Source organism: Sarcophilus harrisii, chromosome 1 (genome assembly GCF_902635505.1).
Source record: "Sarcophilus harrisii chromosome 1, mSarHar1.11, whole genome shotgun sequence".
NCBI classification, from domain to species: Eukaryota; Metazoa; Chordata; class Mammalia; order Dasyuromorphia; family Dasyuridae; genus Sarcophilus; species Sarcophilus harrisii.
In genome coordinates this window covers 708482803-708506992 of record NC_045426.1, presented here as the reverse complement: position 1 = coordinate 708506992, position 24190 = coordinate 708482803, and the positions used below count along the sequence as shown (strand labels likewise).

The 24190-nt window shown below is 55.4% G+C and overlaps 1 protein-coding gene across 1 annotated transcript; it reads right to left on the bottom strand.

Annotated features, from left to right (window-relative positions):
* Window positions 1-3157: 3157 nt before the first annotated feature.
* DRG1 (developmentally regulated GTP binding protein 1) lies at window positions 3158-13975 on the bottom strand. Its single transcript, XM_031948945.1, has 9 exons — window positions 13751-13975; window positions 12664-12787; window positions 12068-12243; window positions 8667-8736; window positions 8079-8248; window positions 5875-6005; window positions 4126-4293; window positions 3912-4034; window positions 3158-3402 (listed from the first exon to the last, which is right to left on the bottom strand). Exons 1-9 carry the CDS (start codon window positions 13790-13792, stop codon window positions 3303-3305), a joined length of 1104 nt encoding a protein of 367 aa, XP_031804805.1. The 5' UTR covers window positions 13793-13975; the 3' UTR covers window positions 3158-3302.
* Window positions 13976-24190: the final 10215 nt, after the last annotated feature.

Genomic DNA, 24190 nt, shown 5'->3' with positions numbered 1-24190 from the left:
CAGGCCTCTCCAGCCTGCTCCCTCGGACCTGTTGTCCACCTGTCTCCCTGGCAACGGTGGAGCAAGACCAGCCCTGAGAACTAACCCTCCGCGGTGCTCCCCTCCAGGGTCTTGTGGCAGGGAGCTCGCAACTTCCCCCCGGCTGCTGCTCCCTGGCTGGGGAGACCCGGCCAGAACCACCCCACCCCCACCCCCCCCCTCCGACGCTAGGATTTCTCGGGCCCCTTCGGGGCCGGGGACAAGCAGAGGACGACTTCTCATACCCAGGGAGAGCCCTGAGCCTTCGGCGTGGCTGCCGGCAGCCCTGGCCGTGCCGCACTCCCCTGGCTCCCTGCTCCCTCTCCTCCGGCTCCAACCAGCCTCTTGCTGCTCCTCCTTCCTCGTTTCCTTTGAAATAATGACACTGGAACGTCTGCCACGCTCATTCCCCACCACGACGCTCCAAGGAAAAGGAGCCAAGTGTCATTGCTGGCGTTTGCGAGATGGGCCGAGCGTCCAGCCCCGGGAATCGCCAACCGGCCCTCGCACCCTGAGGATGAGGTAAGCGGCTGCCACTGTTTTAGCAAAGGACTTGGACTGGACCGAGTCTCATCTGGAAATCGTCGCAGAGCAGAGATCCCGGCCCTGGCGCTTCACCAAGTTGCCCAGGAGAGAAAAGGAAGCCGTGGAAAGCTTGGCCTGAGCTTTGTCTGATTCTCCAAAGACCATTTTAGATGAAAATGGAGCCTCTGCTGGCCTTCCGATGGTGACCAAAAACATCTGACCTCCCGAACTGAGTCCGCGGGAGATGAAAACAGAAGGTAATTAAGCGGATGAGGCCAGGAAGGCCCCGTGGGCCGGACCACACACAGTTTGGGCTGCAGGATGCAAAGGTTTCCAAAAGTGAGCCCCAAGACGAGAGCAGCTCAGGGCCCAGAGAGCAGACTGCCCCAGTGCGTGTTCGGTCCTTTCTGGGAAACGGTTTCGAGACACATCAGTCTCCTTGGGGAACCTAGAAGGGCTCAGGCAGGTCTGGGTCGAGCTTCTATGACCCCTGCAGTCACATTGTCAACAGAAGGAAGACCAGACCATCCTGCTGTTCTCTAAGAAAACCACGGCCCACGGCCATCTCCCGGCCCGGTAAGACCAGGTCGCTGTTTGCTCATCGCTTGACTGAGGAAGATCCAGCAAGATGGACGCTCATCGAGCGCCTGCCGCCATCCTGGATGGTGAGCTCGTCCCCATGGTCTCGGCCACAGTTGGGACCACAGCATCGGCCCTTTAGGCCCACGGGACACCCTCCAGGAGGAAGGGCCCAGACTACACGTCTGTCCAATGGTCAGCTGCATCACTCCATGGATACCTGGTCTGGACGGCCACCGCAGAGAAGTGGAGGAACAAAAGAACAGCAGGAACTGAGCAGGGATCAGCCATCCCCAGCCCCTAACCCCGGAGTGCTGGTCTCGCAGCCAAGATCTGAACTCAAACCCAGTCTCACTCATTAGTTGTGTGAACCTGGGTGAGTCATGTCACCCTGTTTGCCTCGGTTTCCTCCTCTGGAAAATGAGCTGGAGAAGTTCTGCTATCTCTGCTGAGAAATCCCCCAGTGGGGTCAGAATTGGACACAACAGAACAAGTACAGAACCGACCTGGCCCTTTGAACAGCAGCATTCTGCCATGAATTATGGGATAGGGCTAATTCTGGAGATTAACACTGGGCAGCCCAAGTCCAATGGGGAGGGGTGTGTGTGTGTGTGTGCCAACAGACATATATACCAAGTGGCCTAAAGACTCTGGAAATGTCACAGAGCAATGGTGACAGGGATTCCCCAATCCCCATGCCAGGCCCGAGAGCCCCCTGGCCTGAGCAGGACACTGAGGGGGTCTAGCCAACCTCAGCCCCTGCTCGAGAGGGGAGTCCTAATCTGGCCAGGACCCCAGGGCATCCTCCGGGCCCCCGCAGTGTGATCAGAGCCCTGGGCGCTCTCCCAGCACTGACTTGCTCTCCCTATGGGCCCGGGGTCACTGCTTCCCACACCTTTTAATCTGGCTTCATTTGATCGTGGCTCTTCCCTTTAAGGCGACTTTTTCTCGTGGTCCTTCCTGCTCCCATCCATGCCCACTACCCCCAACCTCTCTAAAGCATTTACCACAACCAGGCCCCCCACACTTTATGCCCTTCCCCCCTCCTAGGATCCCTAAGAAAAAAAGGTCTCAACAATGCAGAAAGTGGCAAAACCTCAATGCCACATGAACTGTCCCTGACCCAGCCAAGGGCTTGGACCATCCCCAAGGTTCTCCCAGAATCCCACAATTCCCTCCGAGCCCAACTTCCATTCCGACTCCTCTGGTCTAAGGGTTGCCCCTTTGTGGAGTTCCCTCCTCCCCACATCGCCTGTTGCTTCAGATGTCCAGCCTCTCTCTGGACCAATCATATTCCATGCACCAAAGGGTTGGCGTGGGAGGCAGCAGTCAATCACCCCAGTGGGCTAAGAAAGGCGTCACCCATTCAGGTCCTCGGACCCCCAGAGGCAAGCTGCCCAGGGCTGGCTCTTCTTCCTAGCACCCACCTGCCCCCAGAGGTCTCCACCTGCCCAGATGCTCCATGGTGGCAGAGCGCGACATTTGTGCTACTTCCTTCCGACGGCCTTTTGGGAACAGGGCTGCTGATGCAAGCCTTTGGCCGCCAGACCCCTCACTCCAGGCGCGGGGTTGACCACCACATTAGTGCTACTGCTCCGGGGAGCCACCGGGAGGCTCGTCCCAGATAAAAACAAACCAATGTTCACCCAGGAAAAAGCAAAAGGGGACAGAGGAGGAAAAAGTCCAGGCAGGTTCTCGTGGCCTGTGGCCCGTGATCACGCTGCCCGCCCCAAACCCACGAGCAAGGGCTCCCGTGAGAGCTCAGGGGTGCCAGGCGGCTCGATGCCCTTGCTGCTCCTTGGCCACCAGTCAGCAAGCTCAGTCCCAGCTCTCGACAGCGCCCGGGCCAAACTGGACAAGAACTGACCGGGGGAAGGGGGCAGCCACCAGTCATGATTGCCGCAGCCAAGGTCTGGCTTCCGCTCCTGGCCAGGTGCCCCTGCAGGCTGTTCCGAGCCCCCACTTCTACCCCCAGCTCCCATGTGCCCCAGCCCAGAGCCCCCAAGGCCACCCACACAGACACAACGGCAGCCTGCCAGCCAGCTGGGCTCTTTATGTAGTTCAATATACAGCGGGTGACGGTGGGGAGGAAGGGGGCCCTTCTTGGCAGCGGCTGGGGCCCAGGACGGCCCCGGGCAGGGGGAAGGTGCACCAGGCTCTGGTCAGGGGCAGCAACCCCCTTACTTCTTGACGATCTGAATGACATCCTCATCTTCTAGCGTGTGGTCCTTCCCCACTTTCTGGGGGTTGTGCTTCACAGACAGACCCCAGACCAGGGCACTGGGGGAGAGAGCAGAGGGTCAGCAGAGGAAGGCTCCCCCCAGGCCCAGAAGGGGACGCCATCCCCCCTGCAAGGCGCCCTGGCGATGGACGGAAGCCTGAGAGACCCCTTTGTGGAAAGGTGGCCCAGGGAGGGGGAGGGCCCAGAGTGGGGTGGGAGAGGGCCCAGGGGCTCCTCTGGCCCCAGATCTACAAGCTACGGGCACCCCCCGGTATGGGCCTTGGGAAGGTCATGCCATGGGTGGTGTGGCCTTCAGGGCCAAGGTCTCAGTGGCACAGGAGGGGAAGGTGGGCTTATGCAGTCAGGGAGGCCCTCTCCCTCTGCCCACGCTCGGGGAGTCAAGTGGAGAGAGGAGGGACAAAGTCCCTAAGGGTCTCCTCCCCTTCCCCTGGCCCTCCCACATCTGCGAGCACCCATGCAGTCTCCCTGCCCAGCCTGGGGCCGCTCTCTGCTGTCTTCCAGGGACCCAAGCCTGGTCCGCCACCAGCCCCCCATACCCAGGACTCACTACTTGAATTCTTTGATGAGGTTCTTGTGGATCTTCATGCAGAAGTCCTCCACGGTGGTCCGGGAGTCGGGCAGCACCACGGGGGAGGTGTAGTCTGGCAGCTGCCCCTTGGGCTTGGTGTAGCTAGGACACAGGAGAGCGGTGAGCCGGGCGGCCCCGGGCCCTCAGGGGCTCCCCCCGCTCCGCGCGGCCCCACCCACCCGGGGAGACTCACATTCTCACGAGTCGCAGGTAGTCCCAGATGCGCTCGAGCAGGTCGTCGAAGTTCCAGCGGTGGTGGGCAGAGATGGGCACGCAGTGGGGCACCTTGTAGATGATGTCGAGCTCCTCGATGGAGATCTGGTCGATCTTGTTCAGCACATAGATGCAGGGGATGTAGACCCTGAGGCGGGGAGGCAATAGAACATCAGGGCCTGGCACACAGTAGGTGCTCAAGACGGGCAGAGGGATTGCCCAAGAGCCGCCTTCCAAGGCTGGCTGGAGCCAACCCAGGCAAGTGTGCCCGGGGAATGCCTGATGTGGTAACTGTGATCTCTCACTCTGAAGAGCCCCGAGCATGTCACCCCGGTCCTGGGGTTCCCACAGGGATGCCCCCAGACTAGGAGCACAAATGGTGCCTGTCCTAGGCTAGGGGGACCTGTGGTCAGGTGCTGGAGGGAGGGGACAGAGGACCGAGCCAGTGATCCCCTTGGTGAGGGACCCCCCCCCCCCCCGATGGAGAATCTCAGGCTCTAAGTGCTGGGGGGACCCAGGACACTTAATCTCCCGTCCCTCCTACAACACCCTAACCTGCCTCTGCTTAAAGACCTCCAGTGTCCCTCACAATGCGGCCTCATAACATCTCCCTGACACCGGGCCTAAATGCCTCCGTGTCCCCCCCAGTCTGAGCCCGAAGCTCCTTCCGCACCAAGCCTCTCATTCTCCTGAAGAAACCATCCTGACCTCAGACTGAATGGCCCCTGCCTGTGCTGGGGCCTCCCCGGGGGCCTGTTCTAAAATGGGGTCACTCAGCCGTTCCAGATGGGGCCAAACAAGGCAGGAATCCTACGGGACCTGCCTCTCTCTAGGGGACCCACAGAACCGCTGGCTTTTCGGGCTGCCCGGCCCTGCTGGCGCAAGCTCTGTGAGGCACTAAAGGCCAGATGTCCTCCAGACCGCCCGTCTGGGCCTTGCCCCAATCACGGCCTGTCCTACCAGAGGTGGCCCAATGCTCCACCTCAACAAGACCATTTTGGACCTTGAGGAACTGGAGCCCTGGGCCCAAGGGCTCTAGACGACATCTGGTAAAGATCTTACAGCTGGTTCACAAGAACAATGCAAAGAGCACAAAACATGGCTGTGGCCAAGGACAGTGTCTGGAAAGCGCAATCAGCATTGGGAAGAGCCAGAAAAGCCAGGGAGACCCTGGGCTGGGTCCTATTCTCTGCCCCATCAGCCTCCATTTGGGCCCCCTCACTCCTGAGCCAGAGAGCAGCCACAGGAGCCAAGCTAATGGCGACCCCGAGAGTGGGCCAGGGGGAAGGGTGAGGGGTGGAGAAAAGAAGGCACAGGGGCACGGGAGGGCTGTGGCTCATGGGCACAAAGGCCAGAGATCGGGGAGATCTGGCTCACTCTGGGCTGAGCACAAAGGCTGCACAGAAGGCGAAGCTGACTGTCCTAAGTGAGCAGCAGAGGTCGGCCGCCCCAGAAGCTCCTCCGAGAGGCAGCAGGCCTCCAGCTCCCCCCGGCTCCCCCCAGCTCCCAGCGGGTCCCTCCAGCTCCTTCCGGCACCCCCCGGGTTGGGACTCAGCCAGTCAGCCCCAGAGTCGTCCTTTAACCTCGCACAAGCTGCCATCTCTGGATTCTGTGCCCACAATAGGGATAAAAACCTTGCAAGGGGGCTTTTCCACTACAGAAACCCCTTCCAATCCGAAAGTAGCTTCCAGCTCTCTTTTCTAAAGGACCCAAGCCCCCCGGCCGGTACCTGTTGCCCTCCACCACGTCAATGAGGTCGTCCGCGGTGGCGTCACTGCGCAAGGTTACGTCGGCGTTGTGGATTTTGTATTCCGCCAGGATGCTCTTCACCGTCTCAGCATCAAGCTCACTCTGAGGGCACTGAATAAAGCAGAGGGCATGGAGCAGAGGCTGAGCTGCGCCCTCCCCACCTCCAGGGACTCTCCCTCTGTCTGCCTCCCTCCCTCCCCCCCGTCCCCATCCCTGGGTCCTCCCACACAGCCTGCAGCCTGACTCTCAGCTGAAAGCTCAGGTCCATTTCCTGCCACAAAAGAGCTGCATTTTTTGTGACAAATATGGGAACAAATATGGTTTCATGTGACTGAGCACACTGGTTCCAAGGACTTGGTTTTTCTTGTTTTGTTTTTCAGCAGAGAAAAGAAGATGGGAGAGAGAGAAAATAAGGATTTGTTAATTAAAAAAATTAATTGCTTTCCCACATGCACCAAAAAATTCCCAGCAGCACTTGGGGCTTTGTGTCTGTTTTTATAGGAGCAAAAAAAGCAAATTAACTGGTGAAAAATGAAATCATTAACCCTTCTAAAAAATAACATTCAGGCCAATTATGGAAAAATGAGCCACGGCACGGGCTGTGTTTTTAAGTTTCCCACTCCAGGAAATATATATGTGTATCCACGTAGGGGATTCTTTAAAAAGCTGTAAAAAGCTGCCACAAAATCAGAAACTGCGTCATTTAGGAAATGAGAAAAAAAATGGACAACAGTGCCTTTCACCACTGTGGCTGGGGTGGGATTCTTGATCAAACCAAGGGACAAAAACATCCCAAAAGAGAAAACCCGTTGTTGGGCTGCAGCCGCTGGGAAAGCCATCGCAGGAACAAAATCAAAATGAGCAACGTCAGTGGGGAAAAGACTTTGCACCCACGACCTCGGATATGAGCCCAAGAGCCAAGAAGGAGGGAGTCGGTATGAACACGGGAAACTTAGAGGCGGCTCCAGGGCCAAGGAGCCAACAGACTCCCCAGAGCCTCATTGACTGGGACCGACCATAAGAACTTCTAGGACGGGGAAAGGGCCAGTGCCAACAGTGGGCAGGATGCGGCACACACAGTACGGGGCTAAGTCTGTGCTGGCCGAACTTTGGACACAAGCGCACAGGCAACCAGGCCCTCCATGGGCCGCCCACGCAGGAGAGCTCCCGGACCCAGAGATGCCCACTTGGCACCGACATCAAGGCAGGGAGAAGCATGCACACACAAGCCCCCCGCTCAGCCTGCCAAAAACCACGCTGGGGGCAGCCAAGAACCGGCCCAAAGGGGGTGCTCATCCCCTGGGGAACAGCTAAATAAGTGGGGTACAAGCTTGCGGGGGAGGGGACACAGCGGAGAACTGGAAGAAACAGTGACAACAAACATCCATGTGGGCTGTGAGTGAAGAGACCAGAACTGTGCATATGCACACGCACAGGGCCCCCCTCCCCCACTGTGGAAGGCAGGCCTGGCCTCCCCCCTTCCTTGGGGACCATCCCCCACAGCTGCCAATTCCTCCTCTAAGGCAAGGATCTACTTGGAAATTAATGGGATTCAAAAATCAGGACAAACCCACCAGGATCCGTGAGTGCCCAAGACCAGACTGCTGGTCCCCCCAGCGCCAGCTCCCACAAATCCCCCTCAGATCCAGCCAACCGCAAACTGTGTGCCCCTTGGGCCTCCTAGGGCACTGTCTGGGATCTGAGGGCCCCCAAACCCAGCTCAGGCTGTCGCTCTTGGGGCACCCCTAGAGTGGGGAGGGCGGCCTGGCCCTTATTTATAGGTGCTCCTCACTCCCCCTCACCCTGAGAACTGAGCCCAAGGCCCCACCCTGGCAAGTCACTGCTCTGGTGTTTACTGTAACTTGTGGCTTTGCCAAGGTCAACATGCCAACCTGTGCTGAAAGGGCCCCATCAGACAGGCAGGGGCTGGCCCGGGGCCGGCTCCCTCACCAGACCCGAACCGTGGTGACTTCGATGCAAAAGCACGAGCCGAATACCTACTGTGTGTCAGGCACCAGGGAGAGAGACCCAACCAACCGACTCTGTCGCAGGGGCTCAGACCGGAGCCTGTGCCCGGCACTCAGTGCAGGGAGCCGCGGGCAGGGGGAAGCCAGGCCGCGGAGCCTCAGGGGCCGCTCGAAGGCGGGGCTGGCCACGCGACAAGGGCCCGGCCCGGAGACTCACCGTAGCTGTGAGGTTGATGCCCCCTTTGTCCTTCTTCTTAAAGCCGATGTTGGGGGGCTTGCTGTTTAAGCGGATCCCAAAGCCTTCGAGCTCGTTCTCTATGATCTTCTTATGGCCCAGGGGCTTCAGCACGTCCAGGACAATCAGAATCAGGTTGCAGGTTCGGGCCACTAAAGGGCGCAAGGGGAGCCCGCGGTTAGCCCGGCCCTGCGGGCCCAGGACCACAGACAGGGACCCAGGCACCCCACCCTCCAAGGTCAACAAGGAGAAGGAGGGAAGTGACAGCGCAGAAGAGAACTGGCCTTGGCCCCTCCCAAGCCGCGCTGGCTGCACATCCTCTGGGTCCGCACTAGGACCCTACAGGCCTGGCAGGGACCCTTTCCTTTGGGAAGGGGTCCCTCCGGGGCAGGGCCCAGGGCCCAGCTGATGCCCAGGGCTCTAGCAAACCTGCCCCAGGCCCAGTGCCAACTGATGGCGTGCCTGGGTCACCTGACCACAGGGAGTGCACTCTTCCTCCACACCAGCCACATCTTCTGACCCAAGGATGAGCCAGACCCAAACACACCTCTGGGCCATCCTGGCACCCACCTGCGATGACCTGCCGGCCTCTCCCCTTCCCGTCTTTGGCACCTTCAATGATTCCAGGGAGATCCAGGAGCTGCGGCAGGAGGAGGAGGGAAAATCAAATGAACGGACGGAGGGAACAGTGGACAAGTGAGTCCTACAATTTCCGGGAGGGGGAGGGGATCGGGTCCCTTTGCCAGGGCTACTTCTGAGCTCCAAAAGCTGGAAACAAGGCACGTGCCCAGGGCTGCGAATGGCTGAGCTGAATAGTGAAGTGGGAGCTGAAGCAGAGCAACAGCAGGAGCACGCGCCGTGCGGGCACGCAGCGAGACATGCGAGCGAGGCTAAGGGGCAACAGGGCGGGAGGGGCAGCATGTCATGCCCAGCACAAGAGCACCCACGTGTCCTTCCTTCTGTTAGCGTCAGGAGGACATACCATGAGGGGGTCTGTGGAACGTTTTCTCTGGAAGCAAATAATGGGCCAAAAATATCACTGAAAAACCACAGGTAAAAAACGTGGCTCGTTCTTCTCTGAGAACTGCCCCCACACACTGACACCTGACTGATTTGAGGGGAGGGGATGCAGAAATGGCCTCAGAGAATGATGCTGAGCTCAATCAGGAAGGCTGGGGGCCAGCAGCAAGCTCAACCCTGTGTAGCTCCTCCCACTGTGTACTGGCTCCTCCCATTGTGCACCAGCTCCTCCCACTGTGCACCAGCTCCTCCCACTGAGTACCCGCTCCTCCCACTGAGTACCGGCTCCTCCCATTGTGCACCAGCTCCTCCCACTGTGCACCGGCCCCTCCCATTGTGCACCAGCTCCTCCCACTGTGTGCCAGCTCCTCCCATTGTGCACCAGCTCCTCCCACTGTGTACTGGCTCCTCCTGCTGTGCCCTGGCATCTCCCATTGTACCCTGGCACCTTCTGCTATGTACTGAAACCTTTGAGGTGACTTGCTGTCTCTGCCTTTTGGAATGGACGTGAGGCTTACTCACAAATCCCAGACCTGCTTCCTCCCCCCCACCCTCTCACCCCCCCCACCCTCCCACCCCCCACCCCCCCCAAACCTCCAGCAGCTGCAGGCGAAGCACCTGGCTCCCAGCCTGGCTGGCACCTCATGGTCCTGAAAGGTCCAGAGGCAAGGACTAGATTCGGATGGAGGGGAATCGGAGCCTGCAGCCGTTGCTCCTGAGCTCCAGGGACCTGCCCAAGCCACAGACCCTGGAGGCTCAGCTCTGTCGCTGTGAGATGGAGGGAAGCTGGCAACGCCTTTCTGCCAGGGTTGGGGGAGGCTCAGAAAGGGCCTTCAGCCCTCAGGCTCAGAGCGTTATTTCTTTTCCTTAATCTACTCTTATTTTGCTAAAGATTTCCCAATTACAGGTAAAAGAGATTTAACATTCTTAAAACAAGGTTGGGGCAACTAGGTGGCACAATGGATAGAGCACCAGCCCTGAAGTCAGGAGGACCAGAGTTCAAATCTGACCTCAGACAATTAACACTTCCTGGTTGTGTGACCCTGGGCAAATCACCCTAACCCAACTGTCTTGGGGAAAAAAACTTCAAATTTTCTCCTCCCATCCCTTAAGAAGACAAGTACCCCCTAAAGATGACTGGTGGCCCCCTGACCCTTGCCCTCCGCAGCCACAGTGCTCCTGCGCTAGCTTTCACTACTACTAAGATGCCCAGGGGCACCAGGTACAAAAGGACAGAGGGGCATTTGCTGCCATCACCAAACGGTCTGGGCAGCCAATGGGGGTGGGCAGGCTGGGCAGAGTTTTTCCCTTCATTCTCTGCCTTGAGGGCACCCCGAGCTGGCCTAAGGCAAAGGGCTCATCTGTCTTAGCTGGCCCCAGTCGGAGACCCACCTTTAGAGCCCAGCAGCCAACGAGATGGCAGGGAAAGCTCACACTCAGCCTTTTCCAGATCTAGACTGGACTCAATTCAACCTCCTCGTTTGGTCCCATGCTGACCTCAGCAAAAAGAGGCCCCAGGGCGGCAGGGCTGGGGAGGTAGCCAAGTCTCCAAGCTACAATTAGAGCCCCACGATCTGGTGTCATCTCTTGGCAAACTTCCTAACGGGCCACGATGGGCCTGTGCCCTAGGTCCTTATGCTACACCCGGGCCCACCAGAACTCTTCCTCTCTGCAGGATCCCCACACCTGTCAGGGGCTAGTTCCTGAGTTGTTCCCCCCCATAATTTCCACCTCTCCCAGCCACAGTCAATGGATCCTGGCCTGCAAAATGCTTCTCTCCCAGCTTCCAGAGCTTTCACTGGTCTTCCGGCAGTTTTTTTTGCCCCTCCAAGCCAGCTCCATGAAGCTGCCTTGGAGTCTCCCTAAGTTCTGGGGCTCCCCAGCCCCTAATTTAGGACCAAATGCAGGTTCTGTGGTTTAGAGTTTAGAGCTGTTCTCTTCCTGGCTCCAGGCTGATCACACCACACTGCCCACCCCATACCTGGGGCCTACTTTCAGCCCCCTCCATGGGTCATTCCAGGGCCCAGAGGCCCTCTAGGTCCAGGTTTCCTGATGCTTCTTGGAAGCCCAGGATCCTTCAAGGTTCATTTTTGAGAGCCAATCCTTCCCGAGGGCCCCTGGAGTGCGAGCGCAGCCCCTCAGTTTATTCCCTCCTACAAGGTACCTCAAATGCCTGCTGGCCAATCCAAAAACTCCCCGGCAAAGCACGACTTCCATGGGAGCCTTCCCCCTCCTGGCTGCCCACACTCGCTCCCCCCTTCCTCCCCAAATCGCTGTGGGCCTTAGCTGGGTACAGCTGCATCTGGGCAGAAGGTAAGCTCCCCAAGGGCACGGGGCCTTGCTCTCTTTTTTGCCCTGCTTTCTGGAGCCTGGCACACAGCAAGGGCTTAATGAACGTTCACTGAACTGAACACGGCCATTAATGCGGGAACTTAGGGCGACCAAGCTGCTTCATGCACAAGGGACCAAACGAGGAGGTTGAATTGAGTCCAGTCTAGATCTGGAAAAGGCTGAGTGTGAGCTTTCCCTGGCATCTCGTTGGCTGCTGGGCTCTAAAGGTGGGTCTCCGACTGGGGCCAGCTAAGACAGATGAGCCCTTTGCCTTAGGCCAGCTCGGGCCCCCTTCTGCCTCTGCCCTGCCCCGCTGGCAGTGCTGGCCGTCTCAGCGACCTCCCCCACCCCGCTCACCTGCTGCTAGCCACGGCGGGCTTGTGGGAGCAGCTTCCTTCCCGCGTCTCTGCTCTGTCCCTTGACCCAAGCCCCAAATATGGCCCTAGAGGCCTCGCTGACTACCTGCCGCCCCATCAGCACTGCTCCCCCCCATCCGCGATCAGTCCTGGGAGGCGGCCCTGCATGTTCTCGATTTTAGGCGGGCAAAGGCTCCCGAGGGGTTGAGGGCCGGGCAGAAGCGAGCCTGGACCCCGGCTTCTGGCCACGGCTCGCCAGCTCACCTGGATCTTGGCGCCCTTGTACCTGATGACTCCGGGCACGGTGGTCAGGGTGGTGAACTCATAGGCGGCCACTTCAGAGTACACCCCGGCCAAGTTACTCAGCAGCGTCGACTTTCCCACGGACGGAAATCCCACAAACCCAATGCGGGCGTCGCCGGTCTTGGCCACGTCGAACCCTAAAGTCGGACAAGCACCAAAGGAAGGCGATGGGTCAGCGATGGCCGGGAAGGAAGGGCCTCCGGCCGCCGGACACCCAAACGGGGCCGGACGGGGAAGCGAGTTCAAGTCGCGCTTCCTCTGACCTCGCCCCACCGGCACCTTCTCTGGGATAGAGGCATCTTGGCCAAACAGCTGCTTCCCCCCATTAATGGCTTTCCAGCCACCAAATTCTGGCGGATACATTTTCTGAGCACGAAGACCCCTTTCAAAGGTCAAAAAACCGTGCACAGCGCGCCCCCCCCCCCCGTGCCCCTGCAAGGCCCTGGGCCGCTGCCACCTCCCCATGGTGACACCTCCCCATGGTGACACCTCCCCATGCTGACGGTGGGCGTACAGGTCACTGCCCAGCCCCCGCACCCCCTCCCGGGGCCACTGACCTTCCCCGGGGCCGCCGCCGCCTCCGCCCTTCGGGGTGATGAGCTCCCTCCGCAGCTTGGCCAGCCGCGCCTTCAGGAGCCCCAGGTGGTGCGCCGTGGCCTTGTTCTTCTGCGTCCGAGCCATCTGCGGGAGAGAGTCACGGTCAGCCTTCCCGCGGCGGGGCCGGAAGGGGGAGCAGGAAGGGGGAGCCCGGAAGGGGGAGCAAGAAGGGGGAGCAAGAAGGGGGAGCAGGAAGGGGGAGCAGGAAGGGGGAGCCCGGAAGGGGGAGCAGGAAGGCCGGCCCTGCAGCCCGGCACCGGGACCAGTCGCTCCCACGGCTCCAAGGTCTGCCACGTGACAGTCCTTCAGGCACTGGCCATGGGCAGCAGGCTCGGCCCTCAGACGCACCCAGCACCAGGACACCCCCTCACAGGGAAGGGAAGGCGGAGCCCACTCGGGGGCTTTGCGGGGACATCTGGTCTGGGGACTCCCCTGGCAGGGCTGCAGGGACGCCTGTCACACCGGTGGCCTGTCATGGGGGCCGCCCCGAGCTGTCGCTGTCCCCTCTCCCCCAGCTGCTACAAGGGTCCCTGTCATCCCCCCATCGCACTGCTCTCGGGGTCACTGTCCCCCTCCTCCAGCCGCCCTCGGGGTCACTGTCCCCCCTCCCCCAGCCGCCCTCGGGGTCACTGTCCCCCCTCCCCCAGCTGCTACAAGGGTCCCTGTCATCCCCCCATCGCACCGCTCTCGGGGTCACTGTCCCCCCCCCCCAGCCGCCCTCGGGGTCACTGTCCCCCCTCCCCCAGCCGCTCTCGGGGTCACTGTCCCCCCTCCCCCAGCCGCCCTCGGGGTCACTGCCCCTCTCCCCCAGCCGCCCTCGGGGTCACTGTCCCCCCTCCCCACTGCGGGCCTCCCCCGCACCCCAAACAGAACTTGGGGCTCGAAGGCCTCGCCAGGAGGAGACCGGCCCCAAGGGGCCCCCAGCAGAGCCAGGCTCCGGGACCCGACGCCCCGGGACCCCGGAGGGGGGCGCCAGGCCCCCCCCCCCCCCGCCCGCGCCTCAGTTTCCCCCCCGCCCCGCCCCGCCCGCAGAAGGCGCGCCATTACCTCGGCTTCGATCTCGGCGATCTTGGCTAAGGTGCCGCTCATGGTGCCGCCGCTCTCGACCCTGCCCCGCCCTGCCCGGCCCGGTCCGCTCTCCCGACTTCACCTGCTGCAGCTTCTGCTGCCGCCGCCGCTACCTAAGGCCCGAGCGAGCACGGGCCGCGAGACTGCACGCCGCTCCGCGCAGGCGCAGGAGCAGGCGCAGGCGCAGTCGGAGCCCCGGGCAAGCCTCGCGAGAAAGGAAGGAGACCTGGGGCTGCTGGGAAAGAGCGAAGGAGGGGAGGGAAAGCCACGCCCCCTATTCCTCCGCTCCCGCCCCCTCCTCGTAAACTGCCCTCGAGCAGCCGCTGGGTCCTAGAGCTCGTCTGTTTCCCTGAAGTCCCCTCCCTCGACCCCCAAGCACACGTGCCTGCACGCACGCATATGCAAATGCGCACACATCAGCTACCCCGCCACCCAGGCACATGTGCACACACACAATGACCACCCATGACACACGAGCGGTGACTTGCGCCCGACCCAGCGCAGATGCCCTGGGCATGCGCACTGCTGCCGCGCTCGCCGCGCGGCCCAACCGCGCATGTGCGAGCGCGCGCTCGCTCCCGTTGGGACCTGCCCTTTCTTCCTGGCGCACTCTGGGCTTCTCCAGAGCGGCGGCGGCGGCGCCGCGGGCTTCTGCCGTTGTCGGCGCGCCTCCTCCTTCGCAGAGTCCGCCGGAGCCGCTTCCTTCCGGCTCCCGAGAGCCGCTGGTCCCATTCTTGGCGCAGCCGTTCATACCTTAGCAGTCGGCAAGTTCCGCCAACCAGGGCTCGGGTCCTTGCTTGGCTGCTTGTTTGGGCTTAAGGAAGCTACCGGTCACATCTTAGCTGCTTAGGGAGGGGAAAAGGCTAACTCAGAAACTCTGAATGGATCTAAAGCCCTCTAGAGTCAGCGGGAAACAAAGCGCTGCTAAAAGTCAAATCCCAAAGAATCACAAAAGAGCGGCGGAGGAAGCGCTGGTACAGGAAACAGATCACGGCGCTCCTCCTTCCCCAGGGAGTTGGGGCTGAGCCTTCACCAGCATCGCGCCGCTGGGCACCTGGAGGCAGAAGGGGACCGCCAGGCCCTGGAAGGCGGCTTGTGATTGGCTGGGGAAACCTTTGGCCCGGAGCCGCCCCCGGGGAGAGTCTCAGGGACTCGGAGCGAAATGTGGGGAGGGAACTGCTGGAGGTGGAGAAGGAAGGAGGGCAGCTTTCCTCTCAGTTCCGCTCCCCTCCCCCTCCCAACCTGGCTCTCAGACTCTCTGGGGGCGGGACCCCGGGAGGTAACATCTCCCTCCCCCAGCGGGCACTCAGTGACCCCGAGGGCGGCTGGGGGAGGGGGACAGTGACCCCGAGAGCGGCTGGGGGAGGGGGACAGACAGCGGGGAGAAGGGCTGGTCTGGGCGCCCCGCCCAGAGCTCCCTCCGTGAGAAACTTCACAAGGACCCGAGGGAGGATGGCGGACCTCAAAAATGTTGTTCCATAGATAGTCAGTGTCCACCCCCGCCCCCAGCCGGTGTCTATCTGCGGAAACACGCACCCCAGACTTTCAGGGGAACCCTTTGTAGAAATGCTGTTCTCGGCTTCTACAACCGATTGGTTTCGTATTGGGAAAAGGCTACGACGAGGCTGTATATGTTGTCACCCTGTTTAGCTTATATGCAGAATAGACCATGTGAAATGCGGGTAGCTCCCAAAGCAGAATGAAGGTTGCTGGGAGAACTATCAACCATCTCAGGGGATTCAAAAGTGGCATCGTGTTCCTTACGTAAGGGATTAAGAAGCCGCTCTATGAGGGTGAAGGAGGAAAGAATAAAAGCTGGCTTTAAAAACCCGCTAGCATCCTGGCAACTGGCCCCATCACTTCCTGGCAAGCAGGAGGAGAAATGGAAGCGGGGTGGGATTTTATGTTCTTGGGCTCAAAGATCACTGCAGACCGGGAGTGCAGCCATGACGTTAAAAGATGCTCGCTCCTCAGCGGGAAAGCCGGACAAAGCTGGACAGCATCCCAAAGAGCAGAGACATCACCCTGCCCACAAAGGGCCAGAGGCTCCAAGGCCCGGCTTTCCCCAGTCACGAGCGGCTGTGAGAGTTGGATCATAAGGAAAGCTGAGCATTGTAGTGGGGCCAGGGCTTCTGAAAGTCTTTGTGCCACAAGGAGGCTAAAATGTTTCAGAGCATCCATCGGAAGGGCAAATCCTGAAGCCGAAACGTCGGAACTTTGACCGCATCATGATCAGATGGGACTCACTGGGAAAGAGCCCGGTGTTGGGCAAGATTGAAGGCCAAAGGAGAAAGGGACGGCAGGGGAGGAGATGGAGAGTGTCCCAGAAGCAACAAATGGGAACCTGGACACTTTGAAAGGCAGTGGAGGATGGAAGGGCCTGGTGTCTATGTCCATGGGCTAATGAAGAGTTGGGCTGTGACTGAACAATAACATTTCTTGGTATATCTTCTTAGTAAATCCCTTTGCTAAAAGGGACTTGGCTCCTGCTGGTTGTTAACGGGGAGTGCTCCCGTGGGGTCCTATCTAAGGTGATACTGGAAGGGCTCTCTCCTGGACTTTGCCACCCGAGCAGGGGCAACTGGGGAGTAGCTGGGGGGATGGGTTGAGGTTAGACAGAGGATGCTAAATGTCTTTATCTTTCCAGTAAGATCCAAGCTATCAAGGGCAACAGATATTTTCTCTTATTGTCTTCATCATCCTCAGTAGCTGACGAGAGTATCTGATCCATTTAGTAAATTTAATAAATATTTGTTGCACTGATCTGGGTGTGAATGGTGCCACAGGTAATTAATGCTATTTAATCAGTCTGTAAAAGGAAGGAGTTGAATTGGATCCCCTCAAGCCTTTCTAAATCAATGATGCTATTACCTGAATGCAGGTATTTGTGGTTGGGGGTTCTCTTGGCAAAGAGACCGGAAGGTGTTATGGGCCAGAACTTGAAACAAGGTACTAAGTCAGTAGAATTGATAGAGACAATAGTTGTTTAGCCTGGTGCTTTACAATTCTTTAGTTCAGTACATTTACTTAGTACTTACTATAGTTCCACAAGATTCACACCTTTAAGGGAGCATATACAAGCGAGGAGCCTCAACCAGGATTCAGTGGAGGAGATTCAGAAGCCAGAGAAGGCAGTTGGGCAGAACTAAGGCAGACAGAGAAGAGGTGGCAGGCTGTCCTGGGGAGAACACTGAAACCAAGATCCGGAAGGCCTCCAGAAAATTAGCCGAGCCCCAAGTAAAGGAGACAAGACTTGGAAGGAGACAATAAAGGATTTGGACTTTAACCCCTGGCTGCATTGGGGTGATTACTGAACTGAAACTAAGGCTGCCTCCAGAGACCCCCAAGGAAACCCCAACAAGAGAAGATTACATTTTGGAGAAGAATATTACAGGAATGGTTGGCCATTTCCTTCTCCAGCTCATTTTACAGATGAGGAAAATGAGGTAAATAGGCTTAAGTGACTTGCCCAGGGTCATATGGCTAGTGAGAGACTGAGGCGAGATTTGAATTCAAGTTGTCTTGACTCCATTGTTGGTACTCTAACCACTGATCACCTAGCTGCCTGAGAGTATATCTCAGACATACAGAGATACACACCCACATTTATGCAGAGATGGCCGGAGCATCTGCAATTACCCAGAAGCACATTCATACCCAAAGGGCACCCTCATGTACTTGTGCCTTCCCCCCAGATTGCCCCGTCCGCCGAGTCTGGACATCTGTACAGCAGCCACAGCATCTCTTCTGGATGATTCCTCCAATCATAGATCTGAGCTAAAGCTCAGAGACCACTTAGAGACCACTTTGTTCCATCTTCCCTCCTTTTTTATAGCTGAGAAGACCGAGCAGACGGGTGAAGTGACTTATCCAAAATCATCCTAGGAGCCTATAAGGCAGACTTGGGAGCTGTTCTCCTGATTCTAAGGAGTCCTCAGAATCACTTCTTCTCAGACACAAGACGCTTTTCCTACGCACTTAGCAGGATGATTCAGAGAAGGGAGGAATGAAATAAGACTTTTAATAGGTGCCAATCATAATGACATGGTACAAGCTCTGGTTCCACTCTCCCAGTCTCCACAAGCACCAGGCAGGCAACTTCTACATCCCCATAGGGGCTCTAAGGCTAACTTGGAAAGGTTCGGTGGGGGTGAGGTGGAATGCTCCTCCAGGGCTAGTGAGCATGAGCCCCCACTAATGTACTGGTTGCCATCAATTGGTCAGAGGACTCAATTGGCTTTACACAGATGTATGTTTTAAAATTCTATGAAAGGAAGAGTTGGTACAAAACATGCCCCTGATGCCCATCAGTTGAATAACTGAATTAGTCCTGGTATTGATGAGGTGTGTGAATGGGTAAGATGTCTTTAGCTTGGAAGAGAAAGAATTCGCTAACCCCAAAGTCTGACAAAAATAGGAGGTTTTTATTATTATACGGAGGCCTTCTCTTAGTGGGCCTATTTCTCAGTGGAGACATCTGCAAAGAAAAGGTCATTAAAGACCTATTTTATGGGTAAATCCAGGATTTCTCAATGGAATATGAAATTTATCCTGAGGATGTGATTTCCTAAAAGACCAATTAGGAGTTTTCCCTTGGATGGTTTTCCTTATTTCCCTCTGAAAGGATGTGAAAGCATTTGGAGTCTGGGGTTTTTTGCAAATCAAAGGGAACACGGTGTTTGTGATTTTACAGAATTTTAGAGTTCACTCATGTCAGTATGAATATAATGGAATATTATGGTTCTATAAGACATGATCAGCAGATTCAGAGAAGCCTGGAGAGACCAACATGAACTGATGTGAAGTGAAATGAGTAGAACCAGGAGATCATTGTATACAGCAACAAGATTATACCACAATCAATTCTGATGGACAACAATGAGGTGATTCAGACCAGTTCCAATGGTCTTGTGATTCACAGAGCCATCTTCACCCAGAGAGGACCGTGGGAACTGAGTGTGGAGCATAACGTAGCATTTTTACTCTTTTTGTTGTTATTTGCTTGCATTTTGTTTTCTTTATTTTTTTTCCTTTTTGATCTGACCTTTCTTATGCAAGATAATTGTATAAACAAATAAATAAGTAAATTGTATAAATAAAAATTTGTATACAAATATTGGATTTAACATATATTTTTAACATGTTTAAATATATTGGATTACTTCCCATCTAGGGAGGGGATAGGGGAAGGAGGGGAAAATTTGGAACACAAGGTTTTGCAAGGGTCAATGTTGAAAAATTATCCATTCATATATTTTGAAAATAGAAAGCTTTAATTTTTTAAAATGTCCCCAAATTCTGTGACACATTCTCCCACTAATACACCCAAAAGAAAATGAGCTTAAGTGTTTTTGGAGGTATTTTTTTCTCCTTTGTGAGAATACCATCAAGTTCCCCTGAGGTATGATCTAAGTTTTCCTCTAGGTTCCTTAAAGAGTCTTGAAGCTGCCTTTCCTCAGTGAGTCTAGTGGTCCTTAGCTCCTGATGTAGTTACTCCTGTTCTGGGTACAATGAGAGGATATTTGATGCAATAGGAACTGTGTTCCCCTAATCTTTGGGGAGGATGGACCTGGGTTGGAAAAACCCTAATTCTCAACCCCTCCCAACTTTTGGGAGCATCCCCATGCTCCTACTTGATTCCCAGGGGAAAGCTCACAATCCCCACCTACAATTCATTTGGAGATCTTGGCCTGGGGCATAATTACCGCCTGTTGATTAGTCCCTTAATTCATCTGGAGATCCCCCTTAGCCCCAGTCATAGAAACCTAAATATAATCAAAAGCCTGTATCCCAACCTTTGCTAATTCCTACAGGGAACTGGCCCACTGAATGGCTTCACAGTGTAATAATCCCTTTTTTTTTTTGCCCCCAAAAACCTCGCTTGGAGATCTCAATTTCTTTCACAAAAACCTGGGACACCAGCCTGGGGACTCCATCGCTGTCAGGGTATTTCTCGCCCCTCATTTCTCATCCCTCAACATACTGATGAAAAAATCTAAATCCTCCAGCCCTCCAAAGCTCACAAGTCTTTATATCAGCCCCATTGGGCATGAGCAAGTCTCCTCACCCAATCCAATGGCACGTCATTGTGCCAAAATGTTGAGGTTCAGAAGGGACCCCCAAAATTGGGGGTCACAGACTAATGACTTGTATCTCAAAAGAATTTGCAAGTTATGTAATTGCAACGCCAATCAAAGTGGGCCAATCAAAGCCAAAAGAATTGGGCGTTACAATTACAATAAACTTTGCCCTTAGATTTGAATATGGGTTCTAGTCTGCAAATTCTTTTTGGGCCACCTGGAGACACCGGTCTGTGACGGCAACTTTTCAGGGTCCCTTCTGAACCTCCACAAAACCGATGGGGGTGTGAAAGTGTGTTCCCTTTTGAAATGAACACTCTGGAAATCTGTCCCCTTTAGTTCCTGACCCTCCCAGACTCGTGGATAAGGCAAATCACCTCCATGGATGGCCAGATGCCCATTCAGATTCAGGCTGAGAAAGCATTCAAAGATCCTTTGGGAGATCCTGGTCTGATCAGCACAAACTGCACCCCTTTCCCTCCAAGGTCTGCTGGTATAATAGGTTTCTGTTTACTCCTTTCTTTGCAGAAGGTCAAAAGCAGCATGTTGTGCCTCTTTGGTACAGCTGCAGGACCCTGCCCGCCGAGAAGGCGTTCTCAGTGCCAGCCTCCGTTTCCCTAACGGGACTTTGCCACCAAAGAAAGAAGTCCGTTTTTCTAGCAAAGCTGGCTCCTCATCCAACAATAAACTTCCATTTTTGCCACCTAAAACTCTTCCCCTGAAATTCTTTCACAAAGGACCTGAGTTGACCAAAAGGGGATTTCCACTAGAATTCCATCAAAACGACCTTTAAGGACTTGTGAATTGACCAAGGACTTACCCTACTTCATGTAAAGTCTTAGTTTGCTAGTTTGATTTCATAAAAATCTCTACAAAATAAAAATAAGGGGCCGCCAGGGGGCGCAGTGGACAGAGCACCGGCCCCGAAGTCAGGAGGACCCGAGTTCAAATGTGGTCTCAGACACTTAGCACTTCCTGGCTGTGTGACCCTGGGCAAGTCGCTTAACCCCAATGACCTCAGCAAAAATAAAGAAAGAAAATAAAAATCTTCTTCCCTGGTTAAAGTATCAGGGAGAGCACTGCGGGCTATCTGATGCTCCAAGGGGGTAACTGGACGACTCACTAATGCGCGCTCTTACAATAAAGCTTCCGCCTGCGTGGGGTGGGATTAATGTGCCCGTTTCACAGCCGAGGAGGCGGGGCTCACACCAACAGGACAGGGGCGGATTTCCAGTCCTTGCCCCTTGCCCGATTCCCGGCTCCTTCCACTCGCAGCCGCGTGGGATGGATCTCCCCCTGGGGATCCAAGTCGGGCCCGCTGGGCCTCCTTTAAAGGAGCAGGAAGGAAAACACTTGCAATGCAACTGAAACCGGGAGCAGGAGAACGAGCATCAGGCCTGGGAGGGGGGAGAGGAGAGCGCGGCCTCCCTGTGTTTTAGGGGGGACACAAATGGAATCACTGGTCTAAGGGAGAAGGCCCCGGGTCCAGATGGAGGGGCCCCCATTTCCCAGGGGGACCCTCGGCCCAGCGCCCCCCCTCCCGGCCTGCCCCGGGAGGCTCTGCCGGCTGGGCCCAGGGGGCCACGAGGCGCCCCCGGACCCCGGCCCCCAGACACGCTGGGCGGCCCCGCCTCGGAGAGGATTCCCCGTCATCCAGATAAAGCCTGTGGGGGGGGGGGGGGGGGGGGGGCGAGGCCCAGGATTCCCGCCCGGCCCTCGGCCCGCCAGCGCCGCTGTGGGGGAAGGGCAGCCAGGCGGGGAGGCGCTTTTCTTCCTCATTTCCCTCCTCCCCCTCCCCCCTGGGCCTCCTCATCCGGGAGAGCGGAGCGGCGTCCCCTCCCCCCCCCCCCCCCCCCCCAGGCTCTCCGCTGGGGGCGGGTCCGCGGGAGGGGCCGGGGCTCACCTGCAGCAGGGCCGACTCCGCCCCGGGATGAGAGGGCTGAGGGCCCCAGGCCCGGGCTCGGCCTTCTGGCTTAATGGGGTTTTGTCGCCCCTCTCCCCACCCCCGGTTACATAGAAAGACGGTTTTTAGCTCTCGTTTAAAAACGTTGGAATTCCCATTTCCCCCCTTTTTCCTTATCCCCGCCCTGAGAAGGAAAGCAAGTTGATAGCGGTTATAGGTATAAAGTCATCTAAGCCGTATCTGTGTCGTCAATGAAGAGAATGACCAATAGGAAACACGCGCACACAGAAAGCAAAACTTTTAACATGCATTTAAAAAACATTTAAATTCCCATTTTTTCCTCTTTTTCCTTCTCTTCCTCCCTGAGAAGGAAAGCAGTTTGATAAAAGTTTATACTTATAAAAGCATCTAAAACGGGTTTCTGCATCGTCAACGAAGAAACCGACCAACAGAAAACACACACGCACACACAGAAAGTAAAACTTTTAACATTTATTTTAACATTTTTAAATTCCCATTTTTCCTTCTCCTTCCTTATCCCCACCCTGAGAAGGAAAGCAATTTGATAGAGGTTATAGGTACAAAAAATCATCTAAAGCGGGTTTCTGGGTCGTGGATGAAGGATCCACCCAAAGCAGAAGCAGCGGGCCTTGTTCCCTGGTCAGACACGGTCAGGTCCTGCTCGAAGCTCAGCAGCGCTCTTCATGGCGAGGCCTTTGGAGCTGTCCTGGATCACTGGATTTCGGACAGTAACTGCAAGATTGTGGGATGATCCACCATGAAAGGCCGGGTTCTTAGTAGGTCGGTGACCCAAAGCAGTCCCGATGGACTGGACAGAAAATGCCGTCTGCATCCAGAAAAAAGATCTAAGGAGACTGAATGCAAATCAGCACATGCTAGGTTCCCTTCTTTTTTCTATTTTTTTAAATTCTCTCCCATAGTTTTTCCCATTTGCTCTGATTTTTCTCTCCCAACATGATTCACAAAATGTGTGTTAAAAATAAATATACTTTTTTTTTTTTTAAAGAGCTGCTATAAACATTTTTTCTACAAATAAAATCTTTTTGATCTCTTTGAGATACAGACCTAGTAGTGATGTTGCCGGATCAAAGGGTCTGCAGAGTTTTTTTAGTTCTTTGGGCAGAAGAATAGTCCAATCAGTTCACAACTCCAGCAACGGAGTACTATTGTCCCAATTTGCCCACATCCTCTCCAGCATTTATCATTTTCCTTTTCTGCCATACTAGCCAATCTGATAAGTGAGAGGTGGTACCTGAGAGCTGTTCTAATTTATATTTCTCTAATTAATAGTAATTTAGAACATTTTTTCATATGATTATAGATAGCTTTGATTTCTTCTTCAGGAAAAAATGCCTATTCTTAGTCTTTGACCATATCTCAATTGGGAATCTCTTATATTTTAATAAATTTGGCTCACTTCTCTATATCTGAGGCCTTTATCTGGCATACTAGCTGTAGAAATTGCTTCCCAGCTTTCTTTCTAATCTTGGCTATATCAGTCAGGGCTATATTTATGGAAGGAAAGGCAGAAGCAGATATTCTGGAGACACATACAAAGGGAAAGAGCAGATGAAACCTGAAGGGTTGGTTAGAATCCTGAACTGAGTCAGGAAGACCTGAGTTCAAACTCTGCCTCAAATACTTACTAGCTGTGTTACCCTGGACAAGTCCTTTAACCTCCCTCAGGCTTATTTTTTCTCATCTGTAAAAGTGAGATAATAATAACATTTGCTTAAAATTTTTGTGAAAATCATGAAATAAAGGGGAAGAGGGAAGAAAAAAATAAATCTGCTTTTTAAGATTTTTGTGAAAATCATATGAAATAAAGGGAAAAAGGGAAGAAAAATAAGAATTTATGTTGCCAGATACTGTTGATCCTCACAACGTCCTTGGGAAGTGGGTATATGACATCAGCATTTACATTACATAATTTTGTCTGGACCATCCTTGTAACAAGGCAATCCCGTTTTTGTTTTTTATAATCTATTCACTCCAAGTCATTCATTTTGTTTGTTTTTTGTTTGTTTGTTTTTTCCAAGGCAATTGGGGTTAAGTGACCCGCCAGGGTCATAGAGCTAGTAAGTGTTAGGTGTATGAGGTTGGATTTGAAGCTGGAGGTCTATCCACTGCACCATCTAGCCGCTTAAACAAGGCAATACTTTAAAGTCCTATTCGATTCACTCACCATCACATCTTCCCATCCCTTTTCATCCTTCCTCATGTCTCCTGGCAAGTCTTCCCCACTTCCCCTCTCAACTGAGAACCTTACTGGTTCCCTGACCCCCTGGCAGGATGATTCCAGACCCGGAGATCCTTTTTTGGACTAAACTGCCCAGCATTCCCACCTACCGCAGAGAGCACCACTCCGTTGGGTTGGCCACATTGTTTGGATGTCAAATGTACGCTTCCCTAAAA